Source organism: Delphinus delphis, chromosome X (assembly GCF_949987515.2).
Source record: "Delphinus delphis chromosome X, mDelDel1.2, whole genome shotgun sequence".
NCBI classification, from domain to species: domain Eukaryota; kingdom Metazoa; phylum Chordata; class Mammalia; order Artiodactyla; family Delphinidae; genus Delphinus; species Delphinus delphis.
In genome coordinates, this window is record NC_082704.1 from 88,936,079 (window position 1) to 88,958,724 (window position 22,646).

At 41.7% G+C, this 22,646-nt stretch overlaps 1 protein-coding gene and 1 pseudogene across 1 annotated transcript in view; both read left to right on the forward strand.

The window, feature by feature from the left end:
- Nucleotides 1-21,828, forward strand: part of EFHC2 (EF-hand domain containing 2) — a 194,578-nt gene extending 172,750 nt beyond the window's left edge. The window contains 3 exon segments of the mRNA XM_060002095.1: nt 3,613-3,718; nt 8,898-8,899; nt 21,729-21,828. Coding sequence (XP_059858078.1) covers nt 3,613-3,718; nt 8,898-8,899; nt 21,729-21,828 — 208 coding nt within the window.
- LOC132418322 (protein FAM3C-like) lies at nt 16,759-17,438 on the forward strand (annotated as a pseudogene).
- Nucleotides 21,829-22,646: the final 818 nt, after the last annotated feature.

Sequence of the window (22,646 nt, forward strand, 5' to 3'; positions counted from 1 at the left end):
CTTTTCTCCCTTGCTCCTTTTGGGGGGATTCCCATATCCATTGAAATCCTCCAAGACAGAACTGAAAAGAGAAACTTGGAGTATTTTACCACATTGACTCAACTCTTCCCTGAGGCCTGGCTTTGGGACTTTGGAAAGATTAAATCTTTCAAACATTTTTCCTCAGAAAGATTTTGTACATCATTTCTAAGCTGTGTACTCTTTCATTTACAGCCTTTGATCCTTCCCGAATATCATTTGATTCAGGAATATCCTTCCCAAATATCTTTTGAGATGGGTAAATTGTTAGATGTGTTGAGTCTGACATATCATGAGTTGGGCAGGAAAGAGTGCTGGGGGCCCAGGGTTAACAGGTGAGCATGAGTAAATATAAGACGAATTGGTAAGGAGGTGTGATAATAGGACTTCCAGTGGTGACTTCCAGAAGTTTTCCTGTACCATCCAGTGCCATGATCCAGGGCAAATGCAGACTTAGGCATGGGGACTCGGTTAGGTAAGAGGAACTGCAGGAAGGCCTTTCTGAGGCCTTTGAATTGAGACTTTGGAATTGAGACTTTCCAGACAAAGGAACCAGAAGGTGCAAATGCCTTGCATTGCTGGGAACGACCTTGGTATGCTCAGAGAGCAAGAAGAAAGCTGGTGTACCTGGAACATTGTGAACAGGAGAGAGTTTTCAGAGGAGGTCAGAGAGGTCAGCAGGGACCAGATTATGTGCGGTTTTATAAACCCTGGTAAGGAGTTCAGCTTGCGTTCTAAGTGGATTGGAAAGCCATTGCACAGTTGTAAACAAGGAAGTAATTGATCACATCTATGTTTTAGAAAGATCATTCTGGTGGAGGATGGTTTGCAGCAAGGTAAGAATAGAAGCAGCAAGACCAAGATACAAAAGCTATTCCTGTAATCCAGGTGAGAGATGATGGTGGCTTCGAATTAGTGAATAGTAGAAAAGATGGAGAGAAAGAGACTTGTGATATGCTATGGTGGTAGAACCTTCAGGACTGGTTAGTGGACTGTGTATGAGGGATGGTGTAATTCTAAATCTGTTTGGTAGTCTTTTGACTGGTTCCCAAATTACTGGGATATTATACTTCTGAAACGTCTAGGATTCAATACATGCCTCCTGTCATTGATGTGATGGGAATTTACCAACAATTAAATTCTGTATTGTAGGAACAGATGAAGAAATTTTGTTCATTGGTGACCTCATTCAGTCTTCCAGTCTGGTGGGTTTAAATATCATCTATATGCTAATGACTCCCACATTTCTATCTCTAACTCAAACATCTTCCCTGAACTACAGACTCATATACCCAACTGCTCACTTCCCATCAAAATGTAACACATCCAAAACCAAACTCCCAGTCTTTTCTCCCAACCTGTAGCTCCTGCAGTCCTTCCCATCTCAGTTCGGGCAACTCTGTTTTTCCAGTTGCTCAAGTAAAACCCTGGGAGTTGTCCTGAATCCGTTCCTATTCATTCTCCCCCTCACCTCCCCTATACACTATATGCAATCCTTCAGGAGTCTTACACTCAAAATATATTCAGGCTTCACCACTCCTCACTGCCCTCCCTCCACTGCCACCACTGTCACCTAAGCCACCATTATCTCTTGTCCGGAGAAGACCGGACTGCAGAAGACCGCTAACTGCAGAAGACCGCTAACTGCCCTTGCCACTTTGGCCTTGCCCCTACATTGTAGTTGCAATATATCAGCTAGAGTGATCTTCAGAAAATATAACTCAGATCTGGTAACTGTTCTATACAATATACTCCAATGGCTCTTAGTTGTCCTTAGTATGAAAGTCAAAGGCCCTCCATGATCTCATTCTGTGACCTCAGCTCCTATTCAGAGTATTAGGGAATACTTTTCTTCGATGCACCATGCTAAAGGAGTTTCTTACAAAATATCTTTAATTGATTGAGTTTTAGTTCTTCTCCCTAAACACATGCAAATAAAAGACATAATGGTCCTGCATTTTGGCTACAAATATTTCCATAAACAGAACATGTCCTTTCAAGGAGTTCAAATGACGAGTGAGCCAAAATTCAAAGGATAAACAGTGGTAGGGGGCAGCATACTGGAGCTGTATCCCAGAATCCTTGGCCAAAGAAAATGTACACAAAAGAATGACTGAATTCCCTTTCCCCTCTTCTGATCACTCTGTTTATTCTACTTTGTTTAGCTTAATGAGTCTATGTAACTTCATCACGTAACATTTAATTTATTGCTGCTAATTGTTATTAGTTTATAAATACGAGCTATTATTTTCTTCATGCTTTGATTAAAAAAAAGAGAAAAGCCTTTTGACTGATTATGAATAGGTTTTTTTTTCCTGCTTCTGTTATCACTGAGTTTTCTTATAATTAATTATCCTCTGTTCATCCTTGCAGTAGTAACTTTGCGCACCTCACTTGCTGGTTGGAGGGGCGTGTTGAGTTAGAGGTCCTGAGAGAAGGGCAGGAGCCTGGAGCAGGGTGCTTGTAACAGTGCCTTAGTGACCACCTTTGTCTTTTTCTTCAAAAAAATCGTGTTACATAACCAGTATGTATTTAGCCTTAGAAATTGCCAGAGGTGGTCAAATTCAGAATAGAAAAATAGCATTGAGGTATTACAGTAAGAAGTATTTTGTCTGTGTTTAGGTCATTATAGCAATTGTCTTGAAATTTGGGGGTCTTAATTGCCAAAACTCTATTATGGTTAAGGATAAATTTAAGTCAATTTCCATAATTAGGAAATAGCAGTCAAACAGATTAGTTATTTTTGACCTACAGTTTTATGGTGCAGGGTAATCATTTGTTGTTGTTGTTGTTTTTCAAAACGAAAATGGGCTTAATATCTTCTGATTATGAATTTAAAGCTATTCAGATGATACAGAAGAGTCTAAAGAAAAAGCAAAAATTAAATTATAATCTCTCTTGCTACAGGTAGCTGTTCTTAATAATTCCGTGTATTGTTGCTAGACTTTTTAAATGTTGTTTTGTACAAATATAAACCTAAAGTGAGACCATAACTCTACATTCTATTTTATAACCTCCTTTCCACTCAACAATATATTATTAACACATTTCCATGACAACATATATGGATCTACATAACCCCATTTAATGGCTACATGATAAATGATTAAAGTGCCTTTTATTTTTCCTAAAAATATATTAGTAGACAAAATGAATCTAGGCTTGCTTTAAAGATTTAAAAGGCATACAATTTAAGAAAAATGAAGACGTTTTAAAATTTTTACTGACATGGTATCAACCTGTTAAACTAAGAGGAGCTTCAGTACTGTTAACAAAATATAACAATAGTCTTAGCTGCTGAATAAATTAATTTGTTTCTATGGCAACTGCAACAAGTATTTGTTGAACACTTACTATGTGCCAGCATTGATCTAGGTCCTGGGGATACTTTGGTGAATTAGATGTGTGAGGTCTCTGCTCTCAAAGAATTTACATTCTGGAGGGTTCGAAACAGAAAACAAGGTAATAAGAAATAAGAAAAATATCGGTATTGAAGCACATCTAGTAGTATGTTTTCATGGTGGATTTAAGCTGACAGTTTGGTCCTGAAATCTGCAGATTGAGTCAAATCATATGTTATAATTATATTTTTAGGTTTGAAGACAGTGAAAAACAAATAAATTACGAGTCATTTTTCTGTGCCCTGAACTGGAGAGTGACTCCGATGCCCGAATTGGAAGCAGTATGGTACATTAAAGAGGTAAAAGTAACACCTGTTTTAAAAACCAGCTGTGGCTACCTCCCTTGTGTTTTTAATATCCTTTATCTTAAAATTATTTTTCAATGTAAAATAGTAACATCAGTGCTTTTGGAAAGAGGACTATGTATTTCTGGGTATTTGTGTTAAAGTCTAATTCACTTTCCATAATGAGTGAACATCTGCTGTATAAGAGCGTGATTTTTCTTATGCAGCTGAATGTTTTTTAACCCAAGTCGTATCCAATTATATGGAAAATAGAATAATAGGTTACAGTTATAAATAGATACAAACACTGTTATCAAGGGATTCTGGTAATATCATCATAAGCTACAAGAGCAAGTCTCAAATAGTGCATATGTCAAGAATCCCCAGTGTGTTTGCGGCTGTGCACGCAGGTTTGCCTTGGGTGAAACATTATAGTATGGACATGTATATTTCATAGTGGGGCCAAATTTAAAATAAAAATTCAGTAGGAAAATGCTTGGTTAGGGAAAACAGAGTTCATGTGATCGGATGATGCTCTCAACATTGTGGAATTGTCTGAATTCTCTAAGATCTCTTTGGACCAATTGTCTTTAAGGAGTGGGTGGGTGGGTGGTGGTTTGTTTATATTTTAACATGCTCCAGAAATTGATTTTCTTGGGAAAGTCCCTTGATAAAGCAAATGTCATGTGGTTGATACTCCCAGAAAGGAGGCATTTATTCCTCCCGGTCTCTGATGACCAGCTCATTCTGGCCTGAACTGGTCTAGTGCCCTTGGGGAGTTCCCTCAGGCATGCAGCTACTCTGGAGTGTCAGGCAGCCTTAGAACTTCCAGATGATTGGGAGACACTGATGGCCTTTGGAGTCAAACAGAGCTGGGGCTGAACTCTGGCTCTGCCACTTACGTAGCTGAGTGAATTTGGGGCAATTACTTAACTCATTCATTTATAAATTTAATTCTCAGACAAATCATGTTTAAGTATCCACTCTCAGCAGTTTCTGTGCTCTGCGCTGGGGTCTAGAGACAGTCATTATTGCTACCTTAAGGAGGGTTGGGGGGCACAGGAAGTGTTAGGGGAGATGATGCTTGAAATTTCAGTGACGAATAGTAAGAGCTAGGTAGGAAAAGTGGCATGGTATGCCCGGAGGCATTCCCAACAGAGGCTCTAGGGCATGGGACAACGCGGCTCTTGTGCAGAACCGGAAAGAATTGGTGTAGCTGGGATGGAGGCACAGAGGGAGGAGTGGAGATGAATGAAGCTGGAGACAGCTGCACGGGTGAGGTCTGAGTATCGTCCTACAAAGTCTGCAGACCGTGGACAAATTTCAAGGAAGAGAGTGACATGATCAGGTATGCCCTTTAAAGGGAGCTTGCTCTGGTTGGGTGGTGGGTAGATTGGAGAGAGGACAAGGAGACAAGTAGACCCTGTAGGAGGCTCTTGACGACCCTTCGTCACCATAACAACAGCAAACACTTTAAAGCATTTACTATGTGTCAAGCACTGTTCTAAGACCTCAAAATCTATTCGCTCATTTAATCCTCAGAGCAACTTTCTGAGGGTAGATTTTTTTTTTAACATCTTTATTGGAGTATAATTGCCTTACAATGATGTTAGTTTCTACTTTATAACAAAGTGAATCAGTTATACATATACATATGCTCCCATATCCCTTCCCTCTTGCGTCTCCCTCCCTCCCACCCTCCCTATCCCATCCCTCCAGTTGTTCACAAAGCACCGAGCCTTTCTCCCTGCGCTATGCGGCTGCCTCCCACCAGCCATCCATTTCACGTTTGGTAGTGTATATATGTCCATGCCACTCTCCCACCCTGTCACAGTAGATACTTTTGTTGTTGTTGTTGTTGTTGCGGTACGCGGGCCTCTCACTGTTGCGGCCTCTCCCGTTGCGGAGCACAGGCTCCGGACGCGCAGGCTCAGCGGCCATGGCTCACAGGCCCAGCCACTCCGCGGCATGTGGGATCTTCCCGGACCGGGGCATGAACCCACGTCCCCTGCATCGGCAGGCGGACTCTCAACCACTGCGCCACCAGGGAAGCCCACAGTAGATACTTTTATCATTCCCATTTTAGAGATGAGGAAGTTAGGGGAACAGCCAGGGTATGGTAGAGTTAGAATTTTAACTCAGGTCTGTTTTACCGCAAAGCATGGAAAAGGAAAAAATCATTTAAGTACAATCGTATTGAAGATATTGGATTTAATTAACTAAAGTCCAAGATACTATCACAAAACAAATAAATACTGTCATTTGGTAACCTTTTAATTCGTATCCATGCAAATATGTAATTTTTACATGTAAAAAGAACAATGATAGATGGAGTTTATATTCCACCTTTTCATTTAATGTTACAGTATTCTGTGTCGGATATCATCCATTTGTCCCATTGGGACTTCTCTCCAACCCCATCTACCCTGCTCTGAATCCTAGACAGCTGATCTTTGCGGGCTTCATCAATGGGACCCCTAGCCCTCTGGCCTCCAGTTGGGGGAGCCAATGGGACGCACCAGCAGGAGAGTGGAGGGTGGGACGAGACAGAAGTCACCTCCCTCCCTGACAGTCACAAGAGATTGACTGCCTCCTCCTGCCCAGGGCCACAGTACCTGTCTGGAGGGTCTCTCCACATAGCTGTCTACTCCGGGCTCTGGCAGCCACCCTCACGTGCCCCTTCAGCCGCAGGTGGTGGCAACAGTCCCTGAGGGTCTGGAGGATCCCTTGTTGCTTTTCCTAAACACTTGCCACAACTTTGTAAATAGTCTCTTTATTAAACTCTTCTCAATTTACACAGTTTGCATATGTCTGCTATTTCTTCTGGGATCCTGAAAGATACACATACTTATTTTTGCTAGTTAGCAACGGCCTTTGTTGTGTTTTTTTCCTTACTTCCTCCTTCTCTCCTTTTCCATTCCACCCAATCCACCACCCAAATGTTTACCTATGGGTTGGGGGTTTCATCATTTCATGCACAAAAATATAATCATACCACAGGCATTTATCTGCAGTGTGTTTTTCTTAATAGTACACCATGGGACATTTCTCTAGTTTAATATGTGTAGACCTAAGCCATTCTTTAATACTGTAGTATGAATAGGGAATCATTTATTCATCCATTTCTCTATTGATAGGCATTCAAGTTATTTTTACATTTTTGCCTTTGAAAACATGTGGTATCTTGTTACTTGAATTTTTATTTTCCTGATGACTGTTGAGCTTGAATGAAATTTAATTACCTTTTGGCACTACAACCTACAGTAAGAAAGACATTTTTCCCTAGCAACCCAGCATGCACATATACAATGGCCCAAACGTCTCATGAAACAATACTATTCTAACTGCATGTGATGATGTATGATTTTTTCCTTTCCTTTCTCTTTTCTTTTCTCTCCTCCCGCCTTCTTTCTTTCTTTGGAATATAGTTCATTACCCATTAAATTGACTTAAGGACCTACAAAAGGATCACCACCCATGTTGGAAGAAGAGTCAGTGCATGGAAAGGCCAGAGATCCACTTTCCCTTTAGCCACCCCTCCCCCATTTCATCTCTTACCTACTCTGTCAACTGAGGCAGTTACTGAGCCATGGACCTCAGGTTCTTTAGAGAGATAGTGTAGAGCAGAAGGTCTGGAATCACATGAAGCTGAGCTCAAATCCTTAGCTCTATGATTGACTCACTGGGTGACTGTGTAAGTTATTCAACCTTTCACATTGCCCCATCTCAAAAATGGAGATAAAAGTAGTGCTTCTGTCAGGTTGCTTGTAAGGATTGAATTGATACACGTGAGACATTTATCACAGTACCTGTCCCATAGTAACAGCTTAAATGTTAGCTATTCCTGTTGTTCGTAAAATGGAGATGTCTTACGTCCTCAAGTCAGTGGGCTGGGCCTTGAGAACTAAGATCAGTGATTCTATCGTTAAATGTAAGAGTTAGAACCGCTGGGCTTCCCTGGTGGCGCAGTGGTTGAGAGTCCGCCTGCCGATGCAGGGGACACGAGTTCGTGCCCCAGTCCGGGAAGATCCCACATGCCGCGGAGCGGCTGGGCCTGTGAGCCATGGCCGCTGAGCCTGCATGTCTGGAGCCTGTGCTCCGCAATGGGAGAGGCCACAACAGTGAGAGGCCCGCGTACCCCCCCCAAAAAAAACAGAGTTAGAACAGCAGTGTAGCATCAGATAGGGCCTGTGCTTTAGCAGTAAGTCAGCTCTTTCAATTGTTACTCATTTATGGTGAGAAGAACTTTAGTCTTAGGGCTTCTTGTCAATTCTGATGACCAAGCCTAGAAGCAGTTCAGTCTGTGGGAGACATTTGGATAGGGCCGTTCTTTTTCAGCCAGTTTTTTCTTTAAAAAAAGGAAGAACATAGTTATCAAATGGTACCTAATCAATTTAACCAATAATGAGAACTTAACTAAATTCCAGAGTCTGAAGCACTCTGGTACTCCTGAGCTTGCTATCGTTCCATTAAAGAGGATATAAGATAGCTTGGGAATGGTATCAGTGAGTCTGTAATCTATGTGAAAATATTTAGTGTCAATGGGTTGAGCGTAATATTGCATAGTTCAGAGAGTAGAATGAGTAATGAAAAGTATAGTATCTCCTGAACCATGTAAGTGTACCTAAATGTCAATATCTAATAATGCCCTGAGACACTCTGGGTCAGAGCCTGTCACAGGTTGGGTTCTCCAGGAAGCAGATGGGGTTTAATGTGCAGTGTATTTATTTGGGAGTGTCCTTGGGATCAATACCTGTGGAAGGGAGGGGAGGGACATAGGAGTGGGCAGAGGGAGAAGTTGAGCTTCGATGCAGGTCCAAAGACAGCCTTGGCTGGTCCGAAGGGAACTCTGGAGCTAGAATGGCCTTTCAGAGCTGTCCTGAGTTGGGCCAAAATGGCCTGGACTTCATCCCTGTGGGTTGGTTTAGAAAGGGGTATGACCTGCGGTAATGTGGCTCTTTGCAGCCAAGACAGCTCTGTAGCTGAGGTAATCCCTGAAGGGGTCTCCCAGCAACTGGGCCACCAAGTCCTTCCTCAAGGGGATTCTGGATGGTATATCATGTCTTGGCAACCAACCACTCTTGATTATTCTTGGTATGAACTGGAGGCCTGGCCTGTGGCACAGCCTTCTCCACACACCTGCTCCTCTGTTATTGTCTGAGCTTTCACCCGTGGCAGGGAACTGACAAGAAAGAGGTTATGCCAGAAGAGGCCGTGATTATGGCAGAAGAGGAAGTGGTAGAGGAGCTGGACCAGGTGTGTAGGTCTGTGGGGCCCAGTTGGGCAAAGAAAACCTCTCACTTCGAGCTTTGGGGATTGCCAACACTTAGGGAGTCTGCTGTAGCCCAAAAATCATATGTGGGACTTCAGGACAAGATCCACCAGGTTGTGAAAGTGACCCAGCCTTGAATGTGACGTGACAGGTTAAAGTTCTGTTGAGAACAAGGAATGGCAGGCTGGGCTCCTGTGTGGAAGTATGGCCCAGGTGGAAGCCAGCAGTGGGGCGGCTGCGTGCTTCCTCCAGTGTATGAGCTGGACAAGCTGTCTCTGGCTGAAGTTCCGGGAGTCACCAGCCTCCACTCGGAACCTGGGTATCCTTACTCTCGGGCTGAATGTTGTCCTCAACAGGTTGTCTTCCCTGAACTAGGGATCTTACTGAGAAATGAAAAGAGACCGCTTAGCTGTGGGCTTTAGCCAACCACAGGCTGAGTAGGGGGGTGGTCTGGTACACAGTACTTGGGATTGGAAGGGCAGCGCCACAGGGAGTTCTAGCAGGGAGTCTCTCCAAAACAGGGAGCACAGTGATGGGGAATCCTGAAGTTAGCACTATTCAGCAACCAGAGGGGGCCAGTCAGCAGGCTTGAACCAAGCCTTCAGCCACGACCAGGGGACAGAGCAGGCTGAGTCCCTGTACCAGTGAGGTTCTAGCAGGAGACACACGGCCCACTCAGAGGAGTCGGGATATGGATTTAATGCAGGGACTATTGACAGAGGAGAGGGTAGGGTTCAGGGAACCAATCAGGGCAGTGGAGTGCCCAGGGCCTAGCTAGAGTGGGAAGCCTTTACCATCCCTGGGTCTGGAGAAGCAGGGAGGGACTGGTATTACTGGAGCCCAGTGGAAGAGCATGGTTGGGCAGGGAAGAAGCAGGGAGAGGGGAAGTGGAATCAATACCCTGACCTCTTGCTGCTTCCCATTGGCTGGACCCATTTGGAAGCCAGAGAACCAAGGAAGCTCGAGAAGTGATGCGGTCCACAGAGGTCAGTCTCCCAGGGCAGAGAGCTTGGTGAGAAGGGCAAAAGATGGATCTTGAGGGGCAAATGGAGGATGAGCCAGTACAGTCTGTTACCAGAGTAAAGACTGGGGCTCCAGTGAGCAAGCCTCACAGCCAGCTTTTAAGATTAACAGCTTCTGAAGCTGGGTCTACTGGATGTTAGGACTGGTCCTTCTGACTCCGATGGGGCTCCACCTACATGTGATTGTTACATGGCATCAGCTAGTAGGCCTGGGGACCAACAACAAAGAAGCAAAATTCACAGAGAGGACTGTGGCTGTAGCGAGTACAGCTTTGAGTTAGTGAGAGGTTTCCCTGTGTGGATGGGTGGAAGCTGACTGTCACCCACCAGGATTGTTGACTGTGGCCTGTAGCCTGGATTCTCAGGAGCTCCCTTGGCCGGGCCTCTGCCTGTCCTCCACAGCAGCCCATGGTGAGCCACTGGGGCTGTAATTTAATTCTCACTCCATTATGTGACTATCTGTGGTCTCAGCATGTTGCCCTGGTGCTGTCACGGCCTAGAGACCCCAATTCCATTCTATTGTGCTTGCTCACAGATGGTAGCTGTAAAACTGGCAAAAAAGGTCCCGCTGTTTAGAGCCTGCCTGGTTAATCTCAGAAGTCACGTTTTTAAAAATAACACGAAATCGGTTCTCCTATAAACTTTATAACTTGCACTGTGTGACTGGCATCTTATCCTTTGACGTTTCTGAGAAAAATTGGATGTGGCTTCATTTTACGAGCACGAGAGCTGCAGAAGCATTAACAATTGGCTCTAAAGTTTCCTCTTGTCACAACAGGGTGATATATAGCCTTGGCACTGGGGAGTAGGGGACAGTGGCATACACCTTGGGACATATCTTTGGGCACCCCACTTGTCGAGGATCTCCTTTTGGTATTTAGAGGGTGGAATACCCTGTGACACTTTATTGTCCCAAGCATTTTGTGAGAATAAGTATCATTCCCAATTTATAGATAGGAAGCTGAGACTCAAAGGCATTCCTAAAGGTCAAGATTATATAGTTAGGGGCTAGTGCCAACTCTTTAAGTAAGCGAAGTTATGTCTAATATTTCAAGTTGAATTTAACAGTTGAAATAAAAGATTATTAATCATTCTCATAAGACTTAAAAAAATAACTGGTAAACACATACTGATTACGTAACACAAAGCGGTGACCTAGTAGGAAACTTCCAGAGTCTACTGTGATTTAAAGGGTTGGATGATGTCTACTTGAATTGTATGAATAAAGCTATCACTAAAGCTAAAAAATATCCATGTCTACTTGAAAACTGTACTTGCCCCGTAATGCAATTTCAAGGAAAGATTTCTTGTTTAAAAGTTACAACTGTGTTTCAGCTGCAGTCACACAGATGACAACTCTACTGAAGCTTTGTCTAGGGCGAAGAGAAGCAATTGTGAAATACTGGCATTACAGTAAAGACAGAAATGGATAGGCATATAGGCAAATCTCCTGGTTTTGAGCTTTTCCTTATGTCATCAGAATGCTCTTGATTATCTCAACAAGTATCTGTAAAATTTCTTCCCCAAATTAATTTCCATTTGATTTTACTGAAATTTCATTGTTTTTATGATTTCTGTCAACTTAATTTGATTATTTCCAAGGTCACGTCAACCTAGTAGAAGGAAGAAAATCCAAGAAAACCACAATTTTAATTCCATACACGGTACTGGATCTTTCTACAAATTCATGGATAAAAACATCCTTTTTTTGATTGAGCGGAGGGGGAGTAAGAGAGTGAAATCACTAACATGACTCTATCAGCCTTACATTTGGGACGAATAAAAATAACCTTGTTTCAGTGAAGCGTGGAATTTAATTGGCTCCCAATCTTTTCCCCGCATGCATCTGGTGGCCAGTACTACAGTAGAAAATTTTAAACTAGAAGGAGACATAATCCAATTAAATTTCCTTTTAAAAATGTCAAAGCAAATAAATCCAGGGCCTATGAGCTCACACACAGCTTTGCTGTTCTCACCGGGCAGCTGCTGTTTACTGGGTTTCCATCCAGGGCCATCTTTGCTTCCCATTTCAAGGATATGTGGTTTTACAGATCGGCAGCTACATTTTTTTCCACCATTGATGAATAAGTAATTTATTGCCAACTTCTCTGACATCTTAAGTAGCTCTAGTGACAGCCAGATTGAAAGCTGTCATGGGGCCCTCTTGTAGGCAATGATTTCCAGCCATTTTAGAGTCATGATTTTGCATTATTGCCGAATTTCACTCTGCATTTCATAGTTCTTCCTTCTTCCAGAAAATGCTACGTGGCACATGCTGTTTATGCTCCCGATTAAACTGAATTTTGTTTTGAGATTTGGGTACCGTCTCTGGAATTACCTGGAAGTCACACTGGAGACTTTGGATCCGTCCACCGTTTGTCAAGAAGTTGCTTTGTTCCGAGCTGTACTGTAACTTTCATAGACATTTTATTAATTTTGAAAAATGCAAAATTACGTAGTATCTTTGGCTTCCTCTGGAAGCTGACTTGGAGACAAGGATTTGAGTATAAATGGTTTTTTGGACGAAGTGAAGGGAATAACTAGCAAGGGAGTAGGGAAGTGAGAAATAGAAGAGAAGGAGTTAACACAGGGCATATTATCAAACCAGTAAAAATGTGAATGACTGGAGCGTAATGCCTCTGGGAAACACAGGGATGCAGTGGCTGATAGGTACCTCAGCGTTATCCCATCCGTCAACTCCTGTCATTGTTTGAGAGCTGCTCCTGAAGTGGGTGAAAATAATGAATTCCCAGGCACTTGTGGCATGTTACAGGGACAGCCAAATCAGGCCTCAGAGGCCAAAGGGAAGGTCTCAGGAGAAGGAGTGCAGGTGCTGATGGCTGGAAGTTAGGTGGGTGTGCGCCAAAGTGGAAAGGGTGAGAGGATCAGGAGAGGTGCAGGCAGAACCCGCTACACACAGATAGTTAAGATTCTGATCATGCACCTTTAGGCGGGGTGTTTTACAGAAATACAAGCAGGCTCGTCCCCGTCTGAAACAGGAGGGATTGACTGCTGTGGATGAGCTCACCTGCTGTAAAATTACCATGCAGTTATTTCCACTTAAAATGTATGTGCACTGCTGGGAAACAACATGATCTGGAGTTTTCTTCGCATTTTGTAGTGTGGGATGAATAAAAGGTCAGTGAGGACAAAGAATATTTTAACTCACTGCCCAGTCATAAATATTATGTAACGTTTGGAGCACTTGCAGATTTATTAGAACAATTAGGCAGTGGTAGTGAGGGGATTTCTCATGTTAGCAAAGACCTCTTTATTTTACAAAGAGATTGGCCATGTGATTCCTTTAGGTGGACCCAATTACAGGCAAAATTATGAGGAAGATACTTTTTCCCTCTACTCTATCGATGCCCCATCCCCCTGAGTTTCTTAACTCTTATCTCCTGCTTCCTCCTTCCTTTAGATCCCAATTTGATTCCTGTTAGTTCATTTAAACGGATACCTGTGAAAATCTCCCTAAAACTGAGGGCCAGCTACAATTCTGGTATCAATTCCAGTGTGTATTTTTCCCCCGTACCAAGCAATTCTCAACAGCAGCTGAGTGTCCTGCAAGTCAACTCAGTTCTGGCACTATCTACCTGGAGATAACCTCAGATCCCCACAGGTTACTGGCTCAGTTCCACAAGACTGCCTCCCCTCCTTCAGATGCCATTCACAAGTCCAGATTGTCGCCTGTGCTTCTGACCAACTGGCTGTGGATTGGAGGTTCCCATGACCTCCTCCTTGGGAGGGGCTGCTCATAGGACTCAGAGAAACACTTCACTTACTAGATAACCTGTTTATTAAAAAAGGATATAACTCAGGAACAGCCAGATGGTAGAGATGCATAGGGCAAGGTATGGTGGAAAGGGCACAGAGCTCCCATGCCCTCTCTGGGCTCACCACTCTCCTCACATCTCCACATGTTTGCCAACTCAGAAGCTCTCCAAACCCTGTCATTTTTGGTGTTCACAGGGGCTTCTTTATAGAGACACGATTGATTAAATCATTGGCCGTTGGTGAATAAACTCAAATTCCCGCCCCTCTCCCCTCCCGGGAGGTGTGGGAATGGGGAGTGGAGGCGGGGGACTGAAAGTTCCAACCCTCTAATCACGTGGTTGGCTCCACTGGCAACCAGCCCCCATCCTGGTGCTTTTCAATCGTGTTTCATTAACGTAACAAAAGAGACCTTATCGCTCTCATCACTTAGGAAATTCTAAGAGTTTTAAGAACTCTGTGCCAGAAATGGGGACAAAAACCAAATATATATTTCTTATTATAAATCACCATATCATATTGCCAGTGTACAGACCTTGGGTTCCTCAAGCACTGCAAATATGCCTGTGGCATTTATCAGATATTTAGGCAGAAAAAGTCATTCCCACCTAGAACCTGGAGAAAAGTGACAAAGGGAAATAAATTTGAGGGAAGTGGTATTGATTTTAGAGAGAGAGTATAGGGGGGCTGGAGCAGTCAGGAAGGTATTGTGTGAGCCATGGGATTTAAAGTGATCAGGGTTAAAAGAAATGCATTATTGTTACTTTTTTTGGGGGGCTAATTTCCTCCCACCCTTCTAGGTTCTTTTGGCTGGTTGAATAATTAAAATGAGATTAAGACAGCTTAACAGGAGAAAAAAACAAAATTTAGTTACGTATGTATAGGGAATCCATATAAACATGGGAGATTCTAAAGACAGTCAGGCAAAATGAGGTTTATCTGTCATTCTTGACTAAGGGGCTAAGGAGAAGGGGCTAGGGGTCTGGGACTGCAAAGGGAAGGAAAGCAATTCACAGGAAGATGAAAAGAGCAAATGTTTGGTAAATAAATGTCTGCAGGGCCATGCAGAAACAATGGGACACAGTGAGGAATTTTAACAAACAGACTTTGCTAGATTCCTCCCTGTCTACCTCACATGTAGTTATCTAACGGTGATAGCTCCCTTCTAGGTACGGGCCCTGTATCTAAATTCTTTTAGGCAGTTAAGGGGGAGGTAAAAGTGCCTCCTGAGTCATTTGTTTCTTAAAAATAATCAACTCTGTATGACAGTCTCTAGGTACAGATGAACTGGTTTGCAAGGCAGAAATAGAGACACAGATGTGGAGAACAAACATATGGACACCAAAAGGGAAAGGGGGGGGGGTGGGATGAATTGGGAGATTGGAATTAACATATATACACTAATATGTATAAAATAGATAACTAATGAGAACCTGCTGTATAGCACAGGGAACTCCACTTCGCTGTACAGTAGAAACTAACACAACATTGTAAAACAACTATACCCCAATAAAAAAAAATAATCAACTTAAAATAATCTTCATGCCAGAGAGACACATTTTGGGGTGGCAGATTTTGCTCCCCTACATTATTTTTTCATCTTAAATTATCCTTAATTTCAAATCTCGGGGTATTTACTTGAGTTTCATTTACCCAAGTTTGGCTTGTTGCTAATAAATTTAATTCTCATCTCCAAATTCTTGAGTTATCATTATTCCAGTATAAGTTCTTCTATTTCTTTTTCTTTTGTTGTTAGGATTTAAATCATGATTCCTTGCTCAAAAAACAAACAAACAAAAAACCAAACAAACCAAAACTTTTGCTGCCTAATAAGGTATGAGGAAGGATCTACTAGTATTGACCTGTTTCATGAGAGAATCCTTTACCCAAATAATTTCATTGTAATGTTATGAGTTGCATAATGTATTTCTTTTTGTATTGAAAACTTGTGTTTAAAAAAACCTATCAGGGTCTTCCCTGGTGGCACAGTGGTTGAGAGTCCGCCTGCCGATGCAGGGAACACGGGTTCGTGCCCCGGTCCGGGAAGATCCCACATGCCGCGGAGCGGCTGGGCCCGTGAGCCATGGCTGCTGAGCCTGTGCGTCTGGAGCCTGTGCGCCACAATGGGAGAGGCCACAACAGTGAGAGGCCCGCGTACCGCAAAAAAAAAAAAAACAAACACCTATCAGGGAATAGTGATTCTGAATGTATATATTTGTTCTATATTCTTCTATAACATGGTAAAATTTAAAAATAAAGTCAGCCCTCCATATCCATGGGTTCTGCATTCACAGATTCAACCAACCATGGATCAACAGTATTTGGAAAAAAAATTCCAGAGAGTTCCGAAAAGCAAAACTTGAATTTGCCACACACCAACTATTTACATAGTATTTATATTTAGGTATTATATTTATATTTAGTATTTATATTTACAACTATTTACATAGCATTTACATTGTATTAGGTATTATAAGTAATCTAGAGATGATTTAAAGTATGCAGGAGGATGTTCATAAGTTATATGCAAATACTACACCATTTTATGTGAGGGACTTGAGCATCCTCAGATTTTCGTATGCGCAGGGGGTCTCAGAACCAATAAGATACTGAGGGACTACTGTACCACTTAAGAGTGAAAATTGCTTTAAGTTTTATAATGAAACTTTTGAGGACATGTTGAATAGTCGAACTGAATGACTATTGATCTCAGACTTCATTGATTAAAAAGAAATATATAGCAGTCCTCCAGCTCCGTGGAGGGCGGGGTGGCGCGGCGCCTGGCGCTCAGGCCAGTGGCTGGCACGTGGGGCACGCAGGGGCTTCAGCTCGTGTCGGAAATGGGGGCCGAGTGCTCTAAAGAGGCGGGATGGAGTTGTATGTTGCATTTGAACTCTGTGGAGGGCGGTCTTGGCTCACTTCTAAAGCTTTGGTGTCTTCTAAGTTGGAGGAGCTTATTTAATGAAAAGTGCCTTAGGCCGAAAAAGCAAACATGAGGGTAGCAGGTGCTGCAAAGTTGGTGGTAGCTGTGGCAGTATTTTTGCTGACATTCTATGTTATTTCTCAAGTATTTGAAATAAAAATGGATGCAAGTTTAGGAAATCTATTTGCAAGCATTGGACGCAGTTGCACGTTCTACAGAACCTCCCAGATATAAATGTGGGATCTCAAAAGCTTGCCCTGAGAAGCATTTTGCTTTTAAAATGGCAAGTGGAGCAGCCTCTGCCTGGAGGACAATGTTTTAATGAGTGGTGTTAAGAATAATGTTGGAAGAGGGATCAATGTTGCCTTGGTAAATGGAAAAACAGGAGATCTAATAGACACCAGATATTTTGACATGTGGGGAGGAAATGTGGCCCCATTTATTGAGTTTCTGAAGGCCATACAAGATGAAACAATAGTCTTAATGGGAACATATGGTGATGGAGCAATCAAACTCAATGATGAGGCCCGGCAGCTCATTGCTGAATTGGGGGGTACATCTATTACTCATCTTGGTTTTAGAGACAACTGGGTCTTCTGTGGTGGATAAGGCATTAAGACAAAAAGCCCTTTTGAACAGCACATAAAGAACAATAAGGACACAAACAAATATGAAGGATGGCCCGAAGTTGTAGAAATGGAAGGATGCATCCCCCAGAAGCCAGACCGATGTGGAGAAAATTGAAGGGAGCACACTTTCACTTGCTAATGGGAAAGCCCTAACCGAAAAACTACATGTAAGTATTTTAAGAGCATGCAGGCATCTCGGTGTGTGCGTGCCCATTATCTCTTTTGATATCAGGATTATTTATTGCTAATGTAAATAGGCATCTTTGTAAATAGTCATCATAATGAGCAAATCACTGAACCATTTCTAAGCACATCTCCCTAATGGTAGAATGTTCAGACTGTGATCATAATGGCATCTTTTAATTCTAAAAGCATTACCCAATAGATAACTGAACAGATTTGAAAAATATATTGATATATATAGTAGTCGCTGTGAAAATCTATCATGGAATAACGTGGATTTTAGGAAGGAGACTTTGTTTTATATATATATATATATATATATATATATATATATATATATTATATATGGCCTTTTGATGATAGTATCTTTTAAATTAAAAAGATATCGGGCTAAATATATATGTGTGTGTGTGTACATGTATATATACACACACATGAAATACACACACATTTTGTATATGCACACACACAGATGCACAATGATTTACTGCTTTTGGGCATAGGAAGCATATTTCACTAAGATCCATGTAGCATGAATTGCACAGAACACACCCTAGGAGTTGGTTTAGCCATCATCCATCTGAATGGTCATTTCCTTCTTTACACAGCTGGTTGGCAGTTTGGGCTCAACCTCCAACATCCAACAGGAGGCATTCTTGAAAGAGAAGTGTAGTGTCACTTCAAGAATCACGTTTTTTTTTTTTTACTTAACTTTTCTTGTTGAAAGTGGTAGGACCAAATGTAGCCATGTCGGATGAGAGCCAGCTGCTTCTGAATAGGCCCACTCCTTTCCTGGGTTTTGGAGGGTAGCCCAGCAGATAAGCAGAGCTCTGGAGCCCTAATACTGCGGTTACGGTCCAGGCTCCTCCACTTACCGGCAGTTTGACTTTGGACAAGCTACTTAACCCTTCTCTTGCCTCAGTTTCCTTTTCTGTGGATGGGTATCATAATAATACCTACCTCTTAGGGTTTTCTGCTACGGACCTAAAAATAAATAGGCTGCCAGATATTTCTCCAGCAAAGATGGATTTATTTGGGATCAGCAGAGAACTGCATTTTGGGGTCTGCAACCATGGTAAGCCATGTGCAAGTTCCTTCATGGCAAAGGAAGGAGAACACTTTTATAGAGAGGAAAAGGAAGTTGGGAGAGCGATAATAAAGAGTCCATGGCTTTTCATTGGCTGAGTCCTTACCAGGAAAGAAGAGGAGTCTTTTTCTTCCTGTTGTGCTCTGCTATCATTGCAGGGCATGAAAGCTTCCCCTTCTGGTCTCCTGGGCTCTATTTAATTGAAGTTTCTGTTTATTAATTTTTTAAACTGCAGTAATTAAATAGCTCAGTACTTGTAAAACGCTTAAAAGAATACCTGTCGTATAGTAAATATCCAATAAATTTATTATTATTATCATCATCATCATCATCACTACTAGGTAATTATGATGACTATAATCCTGAAAAAGTCTGCTATTAGTGCATCATCATCATAAATCATCACTTAAACTAAGGCTGTATGCTTTAGTTACAGATGCCAGTTCTTGGTGCTCTTCTGATTCTGCATTAGTGTTATTAATTACCATAGTTTTACATATCACCCATATTTAGGTGACTTCCACATCTTTGCACAGTTCTGGACTCTAGGTCTGTGCTATACAGAACCCTATTTACAGGTGTTTACCAGAATCTTTACTTTGGTGTCCTATGGGTACCTCAAATAAAAAGGCCCCAAATTGAACTTAGTTTCTCCCTCTGATCCTTATTTTCCCAGTTAAAAATGTTTAAAACTCTTCTTCTTGCTTTCCTTCTTTTGCTTATAATGTTGCTCTGGGTTGAACATTATCCCGCACAGATTCATGTCTACCCAGGACCTCAGAATGTGAACTTATTTGGAAATAGGGTCTTTGCAGATATAATTAAAACATCTACTAAAAGTTAAAATGAGGTCATACTGGATTAGAGTGGCCCCTAAATCCAGTAATTGGTGTTATTATAAGAAGGCCATGTGAAGCCACACACACACACACACACACACACAGAGAGAGAGAGAGAGAGAGAGAGAGAGAGAGAGAATAAGATATAGGCAGAGATTGGGGTGATGTATCTACAAGCCAAAGAAATCAAAGGATAGCCATCAACCACCAGAAGCTAGGAGGGGAGCATGGGACAGTCTCCCTTAGAGCCTCCAGAAAGAACCAGCCCTGCCAACACCTGGATTTTGGACATCTGGCCTCCTACACGGTGACAGAATAAATTTTGTTGCTTTAAGCCTCTCAGTTTGTGGTAATTTGTTATGGCAGCCCTAGGAAACTAATACAGACATCGTCAGCTGTAACTAAATTTAGAAGTCTTAGAACCATCCTTATCTGTATTAGTTTATAAGGTCACCAGTCATATTGAGTTAGGGGGCCTACCCTACTCCAGTATGACTGCATCTTAGCTAATTATATCTGCAGTGACCTTATTTCCAAATAAGGTCACATTCTGAGATATCAGGGGGTTAGGACTTCAACATATCTTTTTTGAGGGGACACAGTTCAACCCATAACATGACCCCCTTCTTTGATCACCACTTCACATCAGTCACCTTCCAGGTATTGTATGTTCTACTGCAGCAAAACCTTTCAGATGTAGCCCTTGTTCACCCCAGGCTCAGCTGCCCTGGTAATGGCACAGTCATCTCTCCCCAGGATTATTGCAGTAACCTCCAGAGTGATTTTCCTCCTTCATTTCATTCTTCATACATCCAATGAGTTATCTAATAAACTTCCAATCCGATTTCACTGAGACCCACCAGTGCCTTTCCCTAGCCACAGCATAAAGTATAAACTAGCATAGAAGCCCTCAAGTTCGGCCCCACCTTTTCCTTCCAACTGCCTCTCTTGGCACTTTGTACCGTGTGCCCCAAACCCGCTGGGCTGGTCAGCCTTTCTTGAAAATAGATTTTTAGGTCTCTAGGCCTTTGCTTATGCTGTCCGCTATGCCTAGAACACCTTTCATCACTTTAACCCCCTGCAGAACTGCTCCGTACCCCATAAAGCCCAAGTGAGATATCACTGGCTCAGGTTGCTTCCACAATTCCATCACATAGAATTATTGAGCCCTTTCCTGTGTTTCTGTGACATCTTGTGACTCTGGATACTAATTTGGCACTAGGAAAGATTTGACACCTCTTATATGCAACAATTAACCTTGACAGTAGAAATAAAAGCAGCCGTACTTATGGACTCACCCCCCGCCACCATTGATGTTAATATTAATTCACCATTGCAGCATAAGTAAAAAGTGTGTATGTGTATAGATTTATATATACAAGATTTTTGAAATCTCCTTGATGTTACTTATATAATTACATTTTGTTGCAACCCACCTTATCAAAATAATTCTTAAACCTCTTCAGAGTGAAGGTATTTATTTTTTCTGAAATTAACAAATATATACACACATATATGTATCATATATACTATATATATATATAAAGCATATGTGTATTTGTATTTATACACACATATTTAAAGTAGCTTATCCCCAAGAACATACCTTGAATGATCTAGTGCTCATTTCACTGTTAGATTGAAGAAACAGTAACCAAGCAGCCAGTATAATATGCTAGCAGTTTGGATTTTAAAAATTGAGTTCTTAATAAAGTATAGGAGGAGCTATCACTGCAATAATGCTGCATAACAACCCCCCCAAATTTCAGTAGTTCACAACAGCAGATGTTTATTTTTCTTGTCCATGGGCCCGTAGATCTGCTGGGCTTGGCTCCAGCTGGGCTCTCTCCACCTGTGTCATTCTGGGACCAGCAGCATCTTGGGCCATGTTCTTCTCATGGTGATGGCAGAGGCACAGAGGGCCAAGCCAAATCATGCCAGCACATTAGGGCCTCTGCCTGTGGTATATCTGCTAACATTACATAGGCCAAAGCCAGCCATGTGGCCAAGTTCATGTCAAAGGGGCAGGAAAAAGGACTCCATAGGAGGTGCTGCAAATTCACATGGCAAAGAGCACAGTGTATAATTCTAATACAGGGAAGGACGAAGGATTGAGGGCAAGAATCCAATCTACCACAGAGTCCTTATGATCTGAAAGTCGATGGTAGAAATATCTGCTTTGGAAATAAACTACTTAGCCAAGAGCTTGACAAGGAACAATTTGATGTTGCATTTACAAAGCTGCACTTTGAAATGTAGTTCTAATTATATCCATCTTTGGTTTTTTTTCCCGGAGATGTGAAGATGAGTGGCTTGGGATGCCATCACCTATTCCTGTGAAATACATTTACTATTTAAACCTTTTAAAGGATGTGTTTGGCTTAGAGGAGGAGTAACCATGCAGTTTTGGTTGGTTAACTCCCTTTGATTTCCTGATTTCCTGCTCTAATTTTGCCAAGTTTATTTCAGTAGATATGATTCCATTAAAAACAAAAAAAACAAGGTTCATATTGAATTAAAATCCATATTCCAAAATTAATCTCCTTTTGTCATTTCAGTTTTTCAGAACATCATATTATATTGCTGATGTACCAGCACTATTAAAAATGCCATTTAAAGAAACGTTGAGCATTCTTATTATACATATGATTTATTAATACCAAGAATCTTTTGGTAATTTTCTATCCAACATAATTTGATTCATTACAACACAAAAAGAAAATGACTTTTGACAGCTATATATGACAATATAAAATCAAATTATATCAGAGCAATAAGTTGTGATTCTATTAAACATTTTTTGAAATCTTTTTGACACACGCTTATTACTTATATAATTAAACTTTGTAGCAACTCACCTTTTCAAAATAATCCTTAAACCTCTGCAGAGTGAAGGTATTTATTTTCTGAAATTAGCAAAGCTATGAGAAGAAAAAACCCTCCCTCACAACACATACACACACGAAAAATTGGGGAGAGAAATTAAAACATATGCAGTGTTTATGTTTTTAATGCTCTTTTAATCTCTGAAGTTAGCTTGCTAACTTAGGAATATATGCATGTGTATATAATTATAGCATGACCAAAAATGTATTATGTCTGAAATATTTAAGGATGTGAACGCTGAAGATCTTCAGAGGTCTGTTTTGGTTCATTCTCCACATATACATAACCGCCTACCCCAGAGGTTTTAATATTCTAAGACTACAGCATG